The 18,943-nt window shown below is 35.4% G+C and overlaps 1 protein-coding gene across 2 annotated transcripts in view; it reads left to right on the forward strand.

The window, feature by feature from the left end:
• rabgap1 (RAB GTPase activating protein 1) overlaps nt 1-18,943 on the forward strand; it is a 130,030-nt gene that overhangs the window by 53,056 nt on the left and 58,031 nt on the right. For both annotated transcript variants that reach the window (XM_073829635.1, XM_073829636.1), the window contains one exon: nt 3,390-3,540. In XM_073829635.1, coding sequence (XP_073685736.1) covers nt 3,390-3,540 — 151 coding nt within the window. The remainder of the gene's footprint in view (nt 1-3,389; nt 3,541-18,943) is intronic.

The raw sequence follows: 18,943 nt of genomic DNA on the forward strand, positions 1-18,943 counted from the left end.
TCTTTTTTCTATCTCCCACCAAAAAATATCTCCACATGCCCACACACACACACCATTTCTAATTTAAGAACTCATTCATGGGAGGGAAATGAGCGAGATATTTTAATGCGGAGCACTAGAAGAGAGGGCTGGAGAGACTGGGGAGGGCTGGGGAAATGGTCAAATTCAGATAAGGGTCTTATTAAGATTATTTCCCGCTCCCATTACTCTCATTGTTGTTAATCAAAACCTCGAGATGAATTCAATTAAAAATCCCAGGAATTTAATTACAGGCTTGCGACTGTCTGTGCACCCTGAAGAACACAGCTGTGTCTTTGTGCGCGTCTTGTGCTCACATCTGCATCTAGTCCCTAGTTTTCCTCCTCTTTAATCCCTCGGCTTTCCCTGTTTGGAAGCTGAGATTTACAGTCGCTCTGTTGTTAAATTAAGTGACTTAATGTGCTGTGTGTTGAAGACACACACATGTAATTTAAAGGCAAAGTATTTTTCAAACCACTTAACTTTTGAGCTTTTTGTTCATATTTTGGTAGTTTGTGCTTTTGGCTCTATAAGCGTCCTTCATAATTGACTTTATGCTGAGTAATCGACACATGAACATCCTCTCTGCAGTTTCGTAGAGAAAATCACTGTGATTCCTTCTTTTCTTTGCAAAATGGACAATAAATATGAAAACTAATGGCCATGTAAATCAAATGTATGATTGCCAAAGTGTTTTTAGCATGTTTCTAGGGTGTTCTAGGTGGTTGCTTGTAGCCTTAAGTCAAACGGAGCTGATGATGTAACCCAGAGTTCAAGAGAGATTATGGGAAATTTGAACATGTATTTTTGGGTTGTCAAAGTTAACATGCTTACAATATATTTTACTTTATATATAACATACAATGCTTAAAATATACACTACCAGTCAAAAGTTTTTGAACAGTAAGATTTTGAATGTTTTTAAGAAGTCTCTTCTGCTCACCAAACCTGCATTTATTTGATTCAAAGCACAGCAAAAACAGTAACATTTTGAAATATTTTTACTATTTAAAATAACCGTTTTCTATTTGAATATATTTTAAAATGTAATTTATTCCTGTGATTTCAAAGCTGATTTTTTTAGCATCATTACTTCAGTCACATTATCCTAGAGAAATCATTTTAATATTCTGATTTGCTTCTCAAAAAACATTTATTATTATTATTATTATTATTATTATTATTATTATTATTATTATTATTATTATGTTGAAAACACCTGAGTAGAATTTTTTCATGTTTTAATTTTTTCTTTGTTGAATAGAAAGTTCAAAAGAACCGCATTTATCTGTTAAATAAATTATTTTTTTTTAAAAATATATTCAAATAGAAAACAGTTATTTTAAATATTTCAAAATATTTCAAAATTGTACTATTTTTGCTTTACTTTGGGTTAAATAAGGCAGGCTTGGTGAGCAGAAGAGATTTTTAAAAAACATTAAAAATCTTACTGTTTAAAACAAATTTTGACTGGTGGTGTATATTTAAAATATTTACTGAATAAAGATGTTTTAAAACGGTATTTAAAAAAATATATTTTGTTCATTATAATTAAAGAATATTTATATCAATTGAATAATTGGAATATATATATATATATATATATATATATATATATATATATATATATATATATATATATATTACAAATTATATTACACATTTTTCAACTGAAATCATTTTTCTTAAGATTTAATGTATAGAAAAAGATATGTTGTGAATAAATTAATATTATATAAATTCAATTCAATTTTTTCAAATAAAACTGTAATATTTACTTTGCCTTCAATTTACAGAGACTTAAAAAAATAAAACAGCTCTAAAGTGACTGTAAAAAGACATTTATAAAGTTGCTAAATATTTCTATTTCAAATAAATGCTGATCTTTTCTATTCATGAGAGAAACCTAATAAAATGCATGTTGTTATTCACAAAAATATAAGGCAGCACAACTGTTTTCAACATTGATAATAATAATAATAAAAAAATAATGATTTCTGAAGGATCATGTGACTCTGAAGACTGGAGTAATGATGCTGAAAATTCAGCTTTGCATCATAGGAATAAATTACATTTTACAATATTTTCACATAGAAAACAGTTCTTTTAAATTGTAATAATATATAGCAATTTTACAGTTTTTACCATATTTTTCTTCTTTAAAAAACATTTCAAAAGCCATACCAACCTTATGCTGGTAGAGCCCCTTTTGTTTGATGATAGCGCTTCCTGGTTAAAGAACATTGGGTGTAAGCAGCCAGTGCATATTGCATTAATAAACATTGCATATTGTTTAAATTAGCTATATCCTACAACAAAAAGACTCTACAGACTTTGTATTTGCAAAACACATGTCTCACGCTTATGACAGAGTGATGCCATGTCATAAAAAGCGATGTGTTGCACTGAACAAAGTTCTTCTTATTGAAGGAAACAGTTTGCGGTAATAATCCCAATTGAGTTTGTCAGTTGTGAGTGATTGGCAGCACAATATTAGTGGTAAAAATCCCTGGGGGAAACGGTTTGTGCATATTACAGCACAGTAGAATTATGCACTTTCCTTTTAATCAGGAAGGAAAATGGGCAGCAGTGACATTTAAGACATTTCATAAACAAATACAAATAAATGTTGGTAAATGTGTAGACCGCATACAGAGATTATGCCTCTAGCAGGTAAAGACTGTCTCATTTTAGCCTTTTCTTTAGTAAAAGGTCCTAGGGAATAAATTACACACCAGAAGGTCACTTTTTGTCTGTGGGAGGAAAAGTAACACTAATGCACATAGTGTATATACTCTCAAGGAAAACTTTTGGAAAAATTGTTACTTAATAAAATAAATGTAAAAAAAAATAAATATAAATATAATTATAAAATAATCCTGGCTCTTTCAAGCTTTATAATGGCAGTGAATGGCTGTTGAGATTTTGAAGTCCAATAAAGTGCATCAGTCCATCATAAAAAGTGCTCCACATGGCTCTCAGGGATTAATAAAGGCCTTCTGAAGTGAATCGATATGGTTTATAAAGTTTTAAATATGGGTATTTTTCTTAGACCAACACATCAGTTCACTTCAGAATGCCTTTATTAAACCCCAGAGCCGTGTGGAGCACTTTTCATGATGGATGGATGCACTTTTTCGGGCTTCAAAATCTTAACACCCATTCACTGCCATTATAAAGCTTGGAAGAGCCAGGACAGTTTTTAATATAACTCCAATTGTATTCGTCTGAAAGTAGAAAGTCATATACACCTAGGATGGCTTGAGGGTGAGTAAATCATGGGGTAATTTTCATTTTTAGGTGAACTATCCCTTTAAATTGTCGTGCTGTAATTAATTTGTAACCATGTTGGTACTGTAATGTTTCATCAGGCATCTGAACCTGGCCGTGCGACCCAAACAGCTTCCGGCGCTGGTGCGCAGTGGTGTCCCGGAGGCCTTGAGAGGGGAGGTGTGGCAGCTACTGGCCGGATGTCATAACAATGACCATCTGGTGGAGGAGTACCGTACACTCATCACTAAGGTAGGCGTACAGTTCACATCCCATAATTCAAAGCAAAGTATTGGCTCTAATGCATTTTCTCCTTTATCAATGCTTTTGTTTGGTTGGATCAGAAGGTTTTGATCATATATCTCAATGAATTATTCATCTAAATGAGTTTTCAACCTCTAACCTTAAGTAGGACTTAGGCTGTGTGTTTTTTTTTTTCTTTTCCTGAGAGAAGCTAATTTTGCCACTCCAACACCACATCCTAGTGAACAACAATAGAGGAGAAGTTAATATTGCTTGTCTCATGAAGTATTAATGTCTGTACCAGATGGCATCCACAGACGACCACAATACTGATATGAGAAGTAATGCTTAAAAAAGCATTTAATTCGTGAAGCATCTGCCATGTTACTTCCACAGACATTCTGTATAATAGCAACCAAAGCGTCTCAACTACTAAAAAAAACCCTGTGCATCTGAAGTGCTCTCAAATGCACAAAGCTAACTTTTTTTTGAGAAGAGCACATGGCCTTTTTTAGCTGGCTAAAAATGCATTGGCGGACACATGGCCTAAAAGGGATGGTTCACCCAGAAATGAAAATGACTCCATGATTTACTCGCCCTCAAGCCATCCTAAGTGTATATGACTTACTTCTTTTAGAGGAATACAAATAGAGTTATATTAAAACATTTCCTGGCTCTTCCAAGCTTTATAATGGCAGTGAATGGGTGTTGAGGTTTTGAAGTTTAATAAAGTGCATTCATTCATGATAAAAATTACTCCACACGGCTCCAGGGGGATAATAGGGGTCGACCAATGTGCTTTCAGACCCGATACCAATTATTACAGATCAAGTAGACCGATAACTGATATTTTGAACCGATATACATCTTGTGAAAGAAAAAAAATAATGTCAAAATTAAGAATAACAAGGGCTTTGACAAAAACTTTCTTTAAAAGCTTTTTAATAATTTTATCGGTTTTGAAAATTAATGATAACAATAACCAATCAAAATGCTTAATATCGGCACCGATAATCGACCAGGCCGACCCCTAATAATAATGATTTAATTTTCCTTTTTTGTTCTGTTACACTTTTTTATGCTTTTAAATTATTTTATCGACAAATCTGTTTTGAAAGTGACCAATACAGATAACTATAGAAATGCTTAATACTGGCACAGATAATTTGCCAGGCCGGTAATCGGTTGACCCCTAATAATTCTGATTTCATATCCATTTTTTTGTTCTGTTTCTGTCACTTTTTTGTGCTTTTAAATTATTGTATCGGCAAATCGGTTTTGAAAAGGACCAATACCGATAACCATAAAAATGCTTAATATCGCCGCAGATAATCGGCCAGGCTGGTAATCGGTTGACCCCCCTTATAATTCTGATTTCATGTCCATTTTTTTTTGTTCTCTTTCTGTCACTTTTTTGGGCTTTTAAATTATTGTATCGGCAAATCAGTTTTGAAAATGACCAATACCGATAACCATAAAAAAATGCTTAATATGGATAATCGGCCAGGCCGATAATTAGTCGACCCCTAATAATCACGATTTCATATCCATTTTTGTTCTGTTTGTGTCACTTTTTATGCTTTTAAATAGTTTTATTGGCAATCGGTTTTGAAAATGACCAGTACCAATAACCATAAAATTGCTTAATATCGGCACAGATAATCGGCCAGGGCGGTAATTGGTTGACCCCTAATAATTCAGATTTCGTATCCACTTTTTTTGTTCTGTTTGTGTCACTTTTTTTGTGCTTTTAAATTTTTGTATCATCAAATCAGTTTTGAAAATGACCAATACCGATAACTATAAGAATACTTAATATCGGCACCGATAATCAGGTGACCCCGAACCCCCGCTAACTGTTGTACGCATGTTCATGAGAGAGTGGCAAAAAAAAAACAGTCTCCTTTTGGCTAATATCAAAATCCTCTGAATTTTATTTTTAATTAGAATTCCTTGTTTTGTACTTCTAATTTGTGACCGCTGTTTTTCAATCTCCTCTGCTTAAGATTACGGTTTATAAAGTTTTAAATATGGATATTTTTCTCACAAAAATGCATTAATTCCCTTCATACGGCCTTTATTTATTCCCTGGAGCTGGGTGGAGTACTTTTTATGGATGGATGGATGCCCTTTATCGGATTTTAAAATCTCAACTCCCATTCACTGCCGTTATAACGCTTGGATGAGCTCCAAAAAGAAAGTCATATACACCTAGAATGGCTTGAGGGCGAGTAAATCATGGGGTATTTTTCATTTTACCATCCATTTCATTTTACTCACCCACAGGCCATCCAAGATGTAGGTGACTTTTTCTTCAGTAGAACAGTAAAGAAGATTTTTAGCTAAATCTGTGGTCCTTGGTGACTCATAGAATGCAAGTCAATGGCTACTGTCACTTTGACAGTCAAAATAAGCATATGAGGCAATATCAAATTAATACCTGTGGCTCCTGGTGATATATTAAGGTCTTATGAAGCTAGTAATTCAAAGCCTCAAGCAAATGGTTCAAGTCAGCACAGATCTACAAGTTACTAAATCAAAACTGACTTTTGGATGTCCAACAGTCACTCCAACTCAATATGAGCCAAAATACCAGCGTATGTGATCCTATAAAACTGTTTTTTGCTGACTCATTCAACACTCCAGTTCCTTCAACAATCACTGAGCTAAGGAAACAGTTCCGACTTGAACCGAAGATTGGTGCAGAAATATTCCAGTAGCATCAGAATAAAGGCTGAAACAGTGTATTGACCTTTTAGAAGGAGTTTGTTAGACTGATATGTAGTCCAGAGGGCACAGAAAATTTTGGAGAGAGAGGATAGTGATGGGATTAGTGCATGACAGCTCAGTGCATCTTGGCTCCAACCATCTTGTTAAGTATTCTGTTCACAGTACAACTTTCATCATTAAATTTACTGCATATTTTTACGTATCTGAGCAACAAATGCCCATTCAGATATGAAAGGGCATCTTTCAAGATTCTAAAGAATTTGGTTTGGTCGTCAAAACTGAGTTTCTTGGAAAAGGCTGTAATTATGTCTCCACCGTACAAGGCAGGAGAGAGTACATATAACACGTTATCATAATACTGTGCGTTGGAAAGAGATGGTCTAGAGCTCCTGAGAGCCGCTCGATAGTCAAGTAATGGCAAAAGCGTTTTATATTATTAGCAGAAGCACTGGATTGCTAATGGTTAAGTAAAGTGTATTAGAAAGCAGGACTCGAGTACAAAGAGTTGTTTTCTTTCTTTGACCTCATTGTCTAATGTCTATTCAGAGCGTTTTTAGCATTTATTGATTTATTTTTTATTATGAATGCATGCAAATGCTAGTCTACAACATATTTTGTGTTCTTGTGTGCTGATTCTGTGCATCCTTAACTTCCGAGAACGTAAATAAATCAGCAGCAGCATTATGTATTTGCTATAACTTCTTGTTTAGCAATTCGTGCAAACTTTGTCAGTGCATGTGTAGTCGTGCTACTTGACCCCTTAGTTTTAACCCGAGGGAGGCATGTCAGTGTACTGTATCTTGTCAATCATTTCACCTTGTCCCCAAGCTTCCTCATAGTGTTTTCATGAAAACAGTAGTTTTTACTGTGCTCAAGTCTTTGCCTTTTCCCAAACAACATTCAAGAGCACTGTGCTCAGAAATCTGTGAGCCCGTACTCTTTTCCATTTGTGGCTTAATGTGATTTGTCTCTAATGCGAAAGCTGGTTGTTGCTCGTTGAAAACTTGCTCTTTACTGCGCTTAACCTTCATTATAGGTTTCTTTATTCTATGTGACTAGAAAAGGCTTGAACTTCAGCCACTGAGCATACGGTAAGTCAAGGGATGTTCACACCGGCAGTGATTTGCAATGACAGAGGTAACCGTAAATCACGCATTTCTAGAGAGAGATGGTTTGGAGCGGAATAAGTGACGCAACTATCAAAGCCCTTCAAAACAAAGGGTTGCAAACTGTAAAATGGAAACGTTTATGTGGAAAATTTACCATCAGAAGTTTATCTGGAAAATACAAGTGATTTTTTTGTGTCTCTTCCAGAAATCCATTTAGCAAAAAATTAGAGAATACTGCTTACTAAAATGAAATGAAGATCACCTGCTTTTAATATTTATTATTGTATTTTATGTAAAAATATTTAGGATGCCCAATATATTGGTACCCTAATGGTGATTTTATTGATTGACTGATTGATTTAAAGGGATAGTTCACCCAAAAATGAAAGTTACCCCATGATTTACTTACCCTCAATCCGTTCTAGATGTATATGACTTTCTTCTTTCAGACTAATACAATTTGAGTTATGTCAAAAAATGTCCTGGCTCTTCTGAGCTTTATAATGGCAGTAGAGCTGTCACTGTCGATTATTTTGGTAATCGAGTAATCTGTCGATTATTCTGATGAGTAATCGGATAATTATAATTATTATTTTTTTATTTTTTTAAGTTAACAATAGCCTTTAAAATGACTTAAGTACATATATAATAGCAACGAGGCAATTATAATTAGTTCAAATAAAGTATCAAAAGCAAGTAGACATGATTTTATTGAACAAAACTGTTCAAATACTAAATACTGAATGTATTATAAACAGTAAAGCTAATGTACATTACGCATTCTAACAAATGCCTGCAGAGGGTGCCAACGGCCTGATGATTGTTTTTTTTTTAACTTTAATATTTGTTTAATCCTTGTTTAATATTGACTCAACAAACATTTAATTAAAATGTCTACTTAATCTGTAATATTTGGCCATTTCTTTACGACAGAAATGCTGCAGACACTGTGATTTGTTGAATATGTGGACATCAAAACGTGTAAACTCAGGGTGAGGGTTTAAACTTTTATTTTGAAATCGCGATGAACAGTTACCATATAGAGATGTATTCTGCCCTCCAAAGGCAAAGTGCAGTAACTACACCAACACTGAAACTGAGAAAAATGCCTTTAAAGTTTTTTTGCCAGCTAGTCAAACATGTTGACACTCTCGTTTCTCTGAAACGGGACAAAATTGAACCAGGAGACTTTGCCACAAGACAAAACAGTTGTCACAAAGTCCATTTTAAGCCTTAACTCAATTTTGACCAAATGTGTAGTTACTGCGCTTTGCCTTTGGAGGGCAGTATTGATATATTCTCCTGTGTTTGTGTAGGGTTATTAATGATATACCTTACAAATCTGATGAAATAGCAGACGTTGGGTTCCCAGATAAACATTATTATAAACCAAAACTCACAATCACATGCAGAGATAGAGTTTAAGACGTACACACATGTAAATGATAACAGTTCTTGTTTAGCAACATTTACTGTGAACGGAGCCGATCTGAGACACACGTAAGTAACTTACACGCATGTAAATAATTAACACACATATTTTAAACCTGCATCACATATATAATTAATTGAATCATAGCATTTGCGAATTTGTAACAGCATTATGCTTTATTATCATTTTAAATGGGTTTAATATGTGGAATGCACCACTTCAGGTATTTTGCCGAATACGTGACATGGGCAAAATGCAATCGAGGATTTTTTAAAGTCGAATACTCGAATAGAATCGAGGAATCTTTACAGCCCTAAATGGCAGTGAATGGCTGTTGAGATTTTGAAGTCCAATAAAGTGCATCCATCCATCATAAAAAGTACTCCACACAGCTCAGGTGGGTTAATGAAGCAAATTGATGCATTTGTGTAAAAAAAATATCCATATTTAAAACTTTAAAAACCGTAACCTTCCGCTCTACCTCTCGTACATATGAGAGACGTTCCAGCAGATGACGTAGGCACAGCAAAAGCTCCGGTGAGAATATTCTAGTCTCTCGAGAAGTTTTCTTTACAGCAAAGGAAAACCAGTCTCCTCTCAGCTTATATCAAAATCTTCTAACATTTTTCTTTATAAATCCTCATTTTGTACTTCATGACCACCGCGTTTATCTACGTCCTATATCATTTGCTGGATTGCCAGTCTCGTGTGAACCAAGGTTGTTATAGTTTTGCTTTTTTTTTTTTTTAAATTTGTTTTATTTTAATATAGTTTTCAAATTTGAAATAAAATTTTGTTTCATTTTTATTACTTTCTTTAACAATTTTGTTAGTTTTAGTTTAGGTTTTTATATAGTTTATGTAGTTTAGTTTTAGTTTTAGTTCACGATTTCCGTGCAATTCTAAACTAAGCAAAATAATGTGAGACAAAATATTAATTGCTTCAGTATATTTAAAAGTATTTAATTTACTTTAATTAATTTGAATAAATTGAAACATTTAATACATACTATATGTATTTAAAATACACCAATTTTTTAAATTAAATTTATGAAAAAGAGGTTTGAATGAATAAATGACTCACTCATAAAAACATTACTGGACGAATCAGCATTTTTGAATGAATCTCTATTCAATGACAAATACATTTTTAACAGTTACTTGTTTCCACCTAGTGGATGACATGCTTTATTTTGATCTCTACCATAGACGTAAATGTTTATATCCAAACTAGGACCTTTAATCCCAGTATTGCTGTGATGATATGAATGACTGGGTATTTGAAAAGACTGTTTGTGTAGCTATTTCTTACCTAAACATGATGACTGCTGTCTCTGTGTCAGCGGCAGTGCAAATACAGATTTGAATGTTCCATAAGACTTTTTCAAAGGTTTAATAGACATGGGGAATCGTTGTCATTTAGAAATGAGATCGCGTAGGTGTTTGAATCTCAATCTTTTAATCTTTTAACGATTAATCAGCTCTAGTATATTATATAAAGTAATGATTACGAAAATGATTATTTATCTTACATAATTATTATTTTATTTCAGTTAGCGTTTTTATTTAATAACCTTGGTGTGAACACACGTACGACAGTTGGCAGAAGCTACACTGTAAAAAGTTTTCACCAGATTCAACTTAAAAACCTAAGTTAAGCAGCTGCCTTAAGTTTTTAAGTTAAATCAGCTTAAAACTACAAGTCATTTTAACTTATTACTATAAAAATGAGTTGATATAACTTGTGAGTTTAAATGACTTAAGTTGATTTAACTTAAAATCTTAAGGCAGCTGCTAAACTTAAGGTTTTAAGTTGAAACTGGTGAAAACTTTTTACAGTATACAGACGTTTTAAATATGGATATTTTTCTTACACAAATGCATTGCTTTGCTTCTGAAGGCCTTTATTAACCCATGGAACCCATGTGAAGCATATTTTATGATGGATGGATGCACTTTATTGGACTTCAAAATCTCAACACCCATTCACTGCCATTATAAAGTTTGAAAGAGCCAGGAGTTTTTTTTTTTTTAAATATAACTAAATAATTTTTCGGTGAACTATCCCTCTAAGTGTCCTTAGATAAGATCTTCCAGAATTTTAATATTGGTGCATCTCTAATTAAAATAAATAAAATTTAATTATTAAATAAATAAAAGTACATATGGCTGGTAAGAAATATTTATTACTGGACTGTTATGTGGACTTTAAAGGAGTAGTTCACTTCCAGAACAAAAATTTACAGATAATGTACTCACTCCCTTGTCATCCAAGATGTTTGTGTCTTTCTTTTTTCAGTTGTAAAGAAATTATGTTTTTTGAGGAAAACATTTCAGGGTTTCTCTCTATATAATCAGGGATGTGATTTTTCCGGATTAATCCGGAATTCCGGATTTTTCGACCTGAAAATGTGACCTATGTCACGTATTTGCGACCGTTCGCAAATGGCGGATGGCGAAGTATGATTCCGGACCGCAAGATGCGTCCATGCGGACCGTAAAAGCTTTTGACATAATAATAATAATAATAATAATAATAATAATAATAAAAAAATGCCAAACGCTATTTCTAATAAATACATTTATATTAAGCACACTAGGGTCAGCATTTGGGTGCAATCTTCCGAGCAGTGAGGAGAGCAGAGATCGGCAGACAGATGTAGCTTTCAGTGAGTGAAAAACGTTGATGGGAAATGCATTATTTTGGGGTTACGTCGCAAAATATTGTAAATATATCTTTTTATACTGTATTTTTATACATATTTATATTTTAAACCACGACGGTGAGCCAATGGATATCACACAAGCAACGTGAAAACTGCATATATTAAAGTGAACCCTGCTGAAAAAACCAGCTAAAACCAGCCTAGGCTGGTTGGCTGGTCTTAGCTGGTTTAAGCTGGAAATGGCTGGTTTTAGCTGGTCTCCCAGCCTGACCAGCTAAGACCAGCCTGACCAGCCTGGCCAGGCTGGAAAAATGGCCAAAACCCCTCTAAAACCAGCCTGCCTCCCAGCTATGACCAGCTGAAACCAGGCTGGTTGACCAGCTAAAACCAGCCAACCAGCCTACAACGTATTTTGTGTAGGCTAAGGGTTTTTGAAAGTCAGTTCTTGAAATGAAGCTCTTCATTTTTATTGATGACTGTAGTGTTATTAGGGGTTAAGAAAGACTTGATTATTTCAGGTGGTCTTAAATGTGGGGACTAAAAGGCAAGAATTGCGATGGAACTTTATAAGGTTATTCATTGAATAAATATAAGCGCTGCGCGTTTCAAAGTCATCTGCGGCGCTGTTTTGTGTATCATTCTGATAGCGCCTCCTGCTGGAAGAGAATGATCTGACATTTTTAATCTGCTCGTACGTCTACTGTTGTCAAAAAGACCAATGTAAACAAATCAGTCCATGGTTTTAAGCACCAAACACGTAAATGTTATCTGATGGATCGACAAGATCATGTGTTATACAAATTTAAACAATTAAGGCAATAAAATATATGTTAATTAATATAATACTTGATTGACAATAATTGTTTAAATTAATATAAGAATTGATACTTTTGACTCTTGAAGGCTGGAATGTGAATTTTATAATTTAAGAAATCTTTTTTGTTTTATGAAATCTGCATCTCAATTGTAAATCATGCTTTTTACAGTCATTTTAATAATTTATTTATTTATTAATTAAATTTTGTTCAGGTCTTTAAAAAAGTATTTAAATGTCTAGAATTTAAGATAAAATATGCTGCAGATACCCTGGTCTCGTGAAAAAAAAAAAAACATAAATAGTTTTTTATATATAATTGTCTGGACCTCGGCTGGTGCGCAGGGTTCATTACTGGACCTTAAGCCGTTTTAGTTGAAGACCCCTGGATTAGATGATCGATTTTGAGTGATTTTCTACTATGGCAGGATGTTTAAGCTGCATTAACATTAACTTACTTGTATTTGCTAGCTATTAGGGATGCTCATTTCGGTTAATTTTCCCAACCGGGGGGGGGGGGGGGGGGGGGGTGTGTCTTAGTATATTTTCCTATTTTTTTGTCCTTAGCCAATCACATGCCTGATAATGGACTTCTATGGTAAACTTACAAAATGCAATTTAAAAGCAGCTTCTAACAGCTCTAAATGATCCCAGCTGAGGAAGAAAGGTCTTATCTAGCAAAAAGATCATTCATTTCCTAAAAAATGCTTGTGAACTATATGGAGAAATAACCTGAAATGTTTCCTCCAAAAACATAATTTCTTTACGACTGTAGAATGAAAGACATAAACATCTTTGATGACAAGGGGCTACATTATCTATAAATTTTTGTTCGGGAAGTGAGCTACTCTTTTAATAACACTAACAGGTTCATTTTCCTAAAACATCCACATAACAGCCATATCTAGAGTTTGGGCAAAGGCTTTTTTTCTTAGTTAGGCTACATGCTCACAGTGATTTCACTGGGCACGGCCATGTCAGCTGTCATTATGTAAAGAAAACATCCCGCAGCAGTGAGGTCCCAGGTGGCTTCAAGATGTTCCTTTCTCCCACCCACCCCAAAGTCCAAATAAACTAAATGTACACACGGAGTGTGTGTGAGATTGTTAGGACAACAGCCGTGCTGAGCAGCTCGTGCATGTATAGGTATGTTTCTTAAGCCATGCCGAGCTAAACAAACCCACTTTTGTGTCACTAAAGTTCTTCAAAAGAAGAGAACTCTGCCAAAACCTAAACTCATTCCTTTTCCGCTGTTTATCAGTATTATGTCAAAGTTTGTATGTATTGTACATAAACTTTCATCACATGAAAAACAGAACAGTATGGTAGAACAGTAAATAATATCCATGAAAATTTCCTGATCCAACAAAGGCAATGCTGAAGACCGGCACATGCTTATGTAGTGATCCAGAGTTATCATTTGTGCTTAGGAAGAATTGCTCATGACATGAGCAGGTTTTGCCAGTTCTTGCGACACATGGAGCTGAATGAATACAGTGAATACTCAAAGATTTCTTTGTTCATGACTTAGGAAAAATCGCTTGTAAAAAAAAACAAAAAGGATGGTCTGGAGTTTTCTCTGGATGGTCAAATCCGCAGTGTGGTACCAATTAAGTGAAGAGAACTGTACTTAGAAGCCATCACCAACTTCCTAGAAATAATCTGGATTTTACATTAAATTTTTTATGCCGTTTAGAGGTTATATCCTATCCTAAAACTTTGTCTAGAAAAGCATGCAATGTTGGATTGGTTACAATATTATCAATTATATCAAGACAGTATTGTGATTTACTCACCCTCAAGCCACCCTAGGTGTATATGACTTTCTTTCAGACCAATATAATTGGAGTTAAGTCCTGTCTCTTCCAAGCTTTATAATGGCAGTGAATGGCTGTTGAGATTTTGAAGTCCAATAAAGTGCATCCATCTATCATAAATAGTACTCCACATACAGTGCCTTGCAAAATAATTCATACCCCTTCGTTTTTTTTTTTTCACATTTTGTTGCAGCATTATGTTAAACTGCTTTAAATTACTTTTTTCCACATCAATCTACATCTCATACACCTTAATGACAAAGCACAAAACAGGTTTGTAGCAAATTTATTAGAAATAAAAAACTGAAACGATCCTGTTGCATAAGTATTCATACCCTTTTCTGAAACACTCGACCACATACTTTTGAAGAGCCATCCAATTTACCCATCCTTCAAAGAAGAGAGACACATGGCATGAGAGCTAAGCACATTTTAGCTCAAAAAACTGTTTTTTTGCCTTTCAAAGTAAAATTTATATGATCAAGGTTTTTTGATTGTTGCGTCTGAACTAGGGGTGGCACGGTTCATGAAAAACAACCGAACCGTTCGGTTCGCTTGTCTCGGTTCGGTGCGTGTGTGCGTCGCACGGTTCAACGCATGCGCAATGTAGCCTCGTGAGTGTCCTTTTTGCGCGAAATAAGAGGTGTGTGTAGACATAGAGACAGTAAAAGTGGAGTGCTGCAAGTTACGTCACGTGTAGAAATGAATACTTATGTATGAATACTTATACAATCTACTTATTTCAGTGTTTTATTTTTAAAAAATTTGTAAAATTTGCAAATCTGGTTTTTGCTTTGTCATAATTATGGTGTACAGAGTGTAAATTGATGTGGGGAAAAGCTAATTTAAAGCAGTTTAACATAATGCTGCAACATAACAAAATGTGAAAAAAATGAAGGGTTATGAATACTTTTGCAAGGCACTGTAGCTCTGTGGGGTTAATAAAGGCCTTCTAAAGTGAATCAATGCATTTGTGTAAGAAAAACTCTAATATTTGTTTATGAAAACTGAGTGCTTTATCAAGCAAAACTCTTGTTAGACTCTTGTTACTGTAACCTTCATAACGCTGACTCACAGACAGCATTTATTGAGAGGCCTTGATGAAAGGTCTTGTTTCCGTTCATCTAGTTATCACAGACCTGCACTTTTCACCGTCTGGCCTCCTAGCGCTCTATACTCTGATAGAAGAGGGCTAAAATCATCCCTCATAGGCTTTGAGTGAAAGCTACACCGCAAACCACACGTTCCTCTCACATTGTGTAATTAGTAATTAATTGGTTTTCTTAACCTCATAGCCATTTCAGAAGCTGCAGCTGACACTAATTTGTTTTTGTTCCCCCAATAATGATAGTTGTTGAACCAGGAAAGTTGTGAACTTTTTTTTTTTTTTTTTTGTGATACAACAAATGCTTTCTATTTTCCTTATGCTTTTCTTTGTACGTGCGTGTTTGCGGTTGATGCCTGGGAACCATGGTGATTCATTTCTTAAAAGCGTTGCACAAAGAATAGCCATGCTCTCAGAGTTTTGCCATTGTGTTTAATTCAATGGAGGCATTGACGGCCCACATTTCTATTTTGAGTTGTTATCACAGAACTGGCAGGCTGCTCTATAGTTCAACGCTTACGGCAAGTTAAGCAACAAAGTGACATTGATGAAACAGTCTGTCCCCGCTTCCAATAAACGTTTTAGTGAGAAATATAGAATTTCCAGTGTTTTGAAGGACAGGCCTCCCTCTGATATATCTGGGCCAAATGGTTGGATTAAGACGAGTGTTGATTTTCACCAGGGCTGGGTTATAAATACAAGACACGTCTTAACACCAGGACTTGAGTGATGACAAGTTTGATTTAGTTTTATTGAGTGCCTTCACCTTTTCCATGTATTACTCAAGTACTACCACTCTTTCTAACCCCAACGACTTTTCATTTATTTACACTTGTTGCCATGGAAGTGACAGGTACAGTACCAGTTCTGTTAAAATGTGAGGTTTATGAAAACGACAGATGGTTGGGTGTGAAATTACTCAAAAGATGATGTTTGGAAAAATGTCTCGGTATGAATGTTATTGGGGTTCAGTGTTGTTTTGGACACCGCTCGAAGTCATTGTATGGACAAAAACACTTGAAACACACTTAGAATATCTTCTTTTGTGTTCCACTGAGGTTTGAAATTACATGAGGTTTAGTAAATGATGATAGAACTCTAAACCAACCTCCTAAAAGGGTTATTCCACCTAAAAATGAAAATTGGCCTATTATTTACTCATCCTCCAGGCATCCTGTGTGTACATGACTTCCTTCTTTCAGACAAATCCAATCGGACTTTTATTAAAAATTATCCTGGCATTTCCAGGATTTAGAATTGCATGGGCGGGTGTTTCTCTTCATCAGTCCAAAACAAGTGGACCTGGGGGTAAATAAAGGCCTCCAGTGGTGAATCGATGCATTTTGTAAGAATAAAAAGAAGAATAAGAATAATAATATCCATATTTAAAACATAATAGTCAATTTAATCTAGCCTGCACCAACTGGTCGTACACTGAAGCAGCTCCGGGTGGATGACGTATGACGTCGATGGTGCACATGTTCTGCTCAGAAGTGACAACAAGAATTCCCCTTTTTATTATGGATGGATGCACTTTATTGGACTTGTTTTGGACTGATGAGGAGAAACACCCGGCCATGCAATTCTAAAGCTTGAAAATGCCAGGATCATTTTTAATATAACTCCGATTGGATTAATCTAAAAGAAGGAAGTCATATACATATACATATAGGATGCCTGAAGGGTGAGTAAATAATGGGCTAATTTTCATTTTTGGGTGGACTAACCCTTTAATACTTCAGGGTAAGGTTACGGATTTGACCAGTAACTCTTTAAGCATAAGCAAAGGTAATAGTAATGGTTGATTTTGCTGCTGAACAGGCCAGTCAATGATTCTCTAGCTAAAAGACCGGTAGATCAGCTTTAAGTTGGTCTGAACACTCTTTAAAACAAAGGTTCCCATTCTCAACCATGTTCCTGGTTCCATGTCTAAACTGAATCAAACTCACCTGATTCAGGTCATCAGTTCCTGAAATGGGACAAATTTGGGACAATAGGACATGCAAAATGCAATCAAGTCATTAAAGGATTAGTTCTCTTCCAGAATCAAAATTTCCTGATATTTTACCCACCCCCATATCATCCAAGATGTTCATGTCTTCAGTCAAAAAAAAAACAAACAAGCTATTTGAGGAAAACATTCCAGGACTTTTCTTCCTATAGTGGACTTCAATGGGGATCAAAGGGTTGAAGGTCCAAATTTCAGTCTCAATGCAGCTTCAAAGGGCTCTACATGATCCCAGCCGAGGAATAAGGGTCCTATTTAGCGAAATGATCTGTAATTTATATGCATTTTAACCACAAATGCTCATCTTGCACTAGCTCGACTTCACACATTATGTAGTCACATTGGAAAGGTCATGAGTGATGTAGGAAAGTGTAGAAAGTGCAAAGGAAGTCAAAGACCATTTACAAAAAAAGGTAAAACAACTATGTTCGACATTTTTGAAGTTGGAGGAGAAAATGAGAGTTTTTTTACCCTGCCCAAACTTTTTGAACCAAAGTACACAGATGAAGAACTAACCATAAGTGACCTTTTCAACATGGACCTTTCCAACGATTACGTAATGCTTGAAGTCCTAGATGCGCATAGTAGAGCAACTGCAAGACGAGCATTTGAGGTTAAAAAGCATATACATTTCTATATATTTTTTTTAAATGGCCGATGGCCTTGCTCGATAAGACCCTCATTCCTCGACTGGAATTGTGTTGAGCACTTTGAAGCTGCATTTAAACTGCCTTTTGGACCTTCAACCTGTTGGGTCTCATTGATGTCTACTATATGGAGAAAAATCCTGGATTGTTTTCCTAAAAAAACATAAATTTCTTTTCGACTTTTCGAAAGACATGAACATCTTGGATGACATGAGGGTGAGTAAATCATGAGGACATTTTTATTCTGGAAGCGAACTAATCCTTTAATGCCCTACAAACTGGCATGGACTCTACACTTGCAGTCAGTCCCCATCTGTATGATTCTACTTTTGTTTTTGATTAATAGAGTAAGTATATTCGTCTGTATTTGACATGGTAACAAGCATTAGATTTTGAATCCTTGGTTCACTCTGCACCCATCTGCACACCCGAGCATGTTTGTCCGGCTGTATTTTTTTGGCTCTTACTTTTACCAGATGTTCCAGTGTCCATAAACACAGACGCAGAGGTCAGACATACACACAGATTTCTCTAGACACTCCTCACACACCACCCCATGCGGTGAATAAAAACAAACGACTAACACAAAGCCTGGCCTGTTAGTCTGCGGCAGCCTGCACCTCTTCTCACTTCAAGTCGCGGCATTCTAAACACACCGCAATAAACATCCATCTCAGAGCCAGGCGTGACTTCACAAAATAGGGAACAGATAGTCTTGAGCTTCATTGTGTTCAATAGAAGACCTTTTAATATAGCAAATAGTAGCACACTTGTCTGTACCAAAATAGCTTTACTGCTCTGTGGGGTTAATGTCACGCTGAATGGTCTAGACCCAGGGGATTGCGCAGGGTTTATGGAGGAAGGCTGTGGGTGGTCTATACAGCAGGATTCTGGCTGGTCTCTGCCGCAGCACTGATGTCCAGGTTTGTGAGGCTGAGAGTTTGGCTGACTACTGATGTAAAGCTGCTGTCTCACTCTGTGAAGGGATGAGTATGTGCTGTTTGTGTTTGCTGTATTTTCAATGAGCAGCTGAGTCAGGCTGCACTTGGCTAACACCTTCCCATCACTATGGGGACAGCCTTTCT

This window comes from Garra rufa, chromosome 23 (assembly GCF_049309525.1).
Source record: "Garra rufa chromosome 23, GarRuf1.0, whole genome shotgun sequence".
NCBI classification, from domain to species: Eukaryota; Metazoa; Chordata; class Actinopteri; order Cypriniformes; family Cyprinidae; genus Garra; species Garra rufa.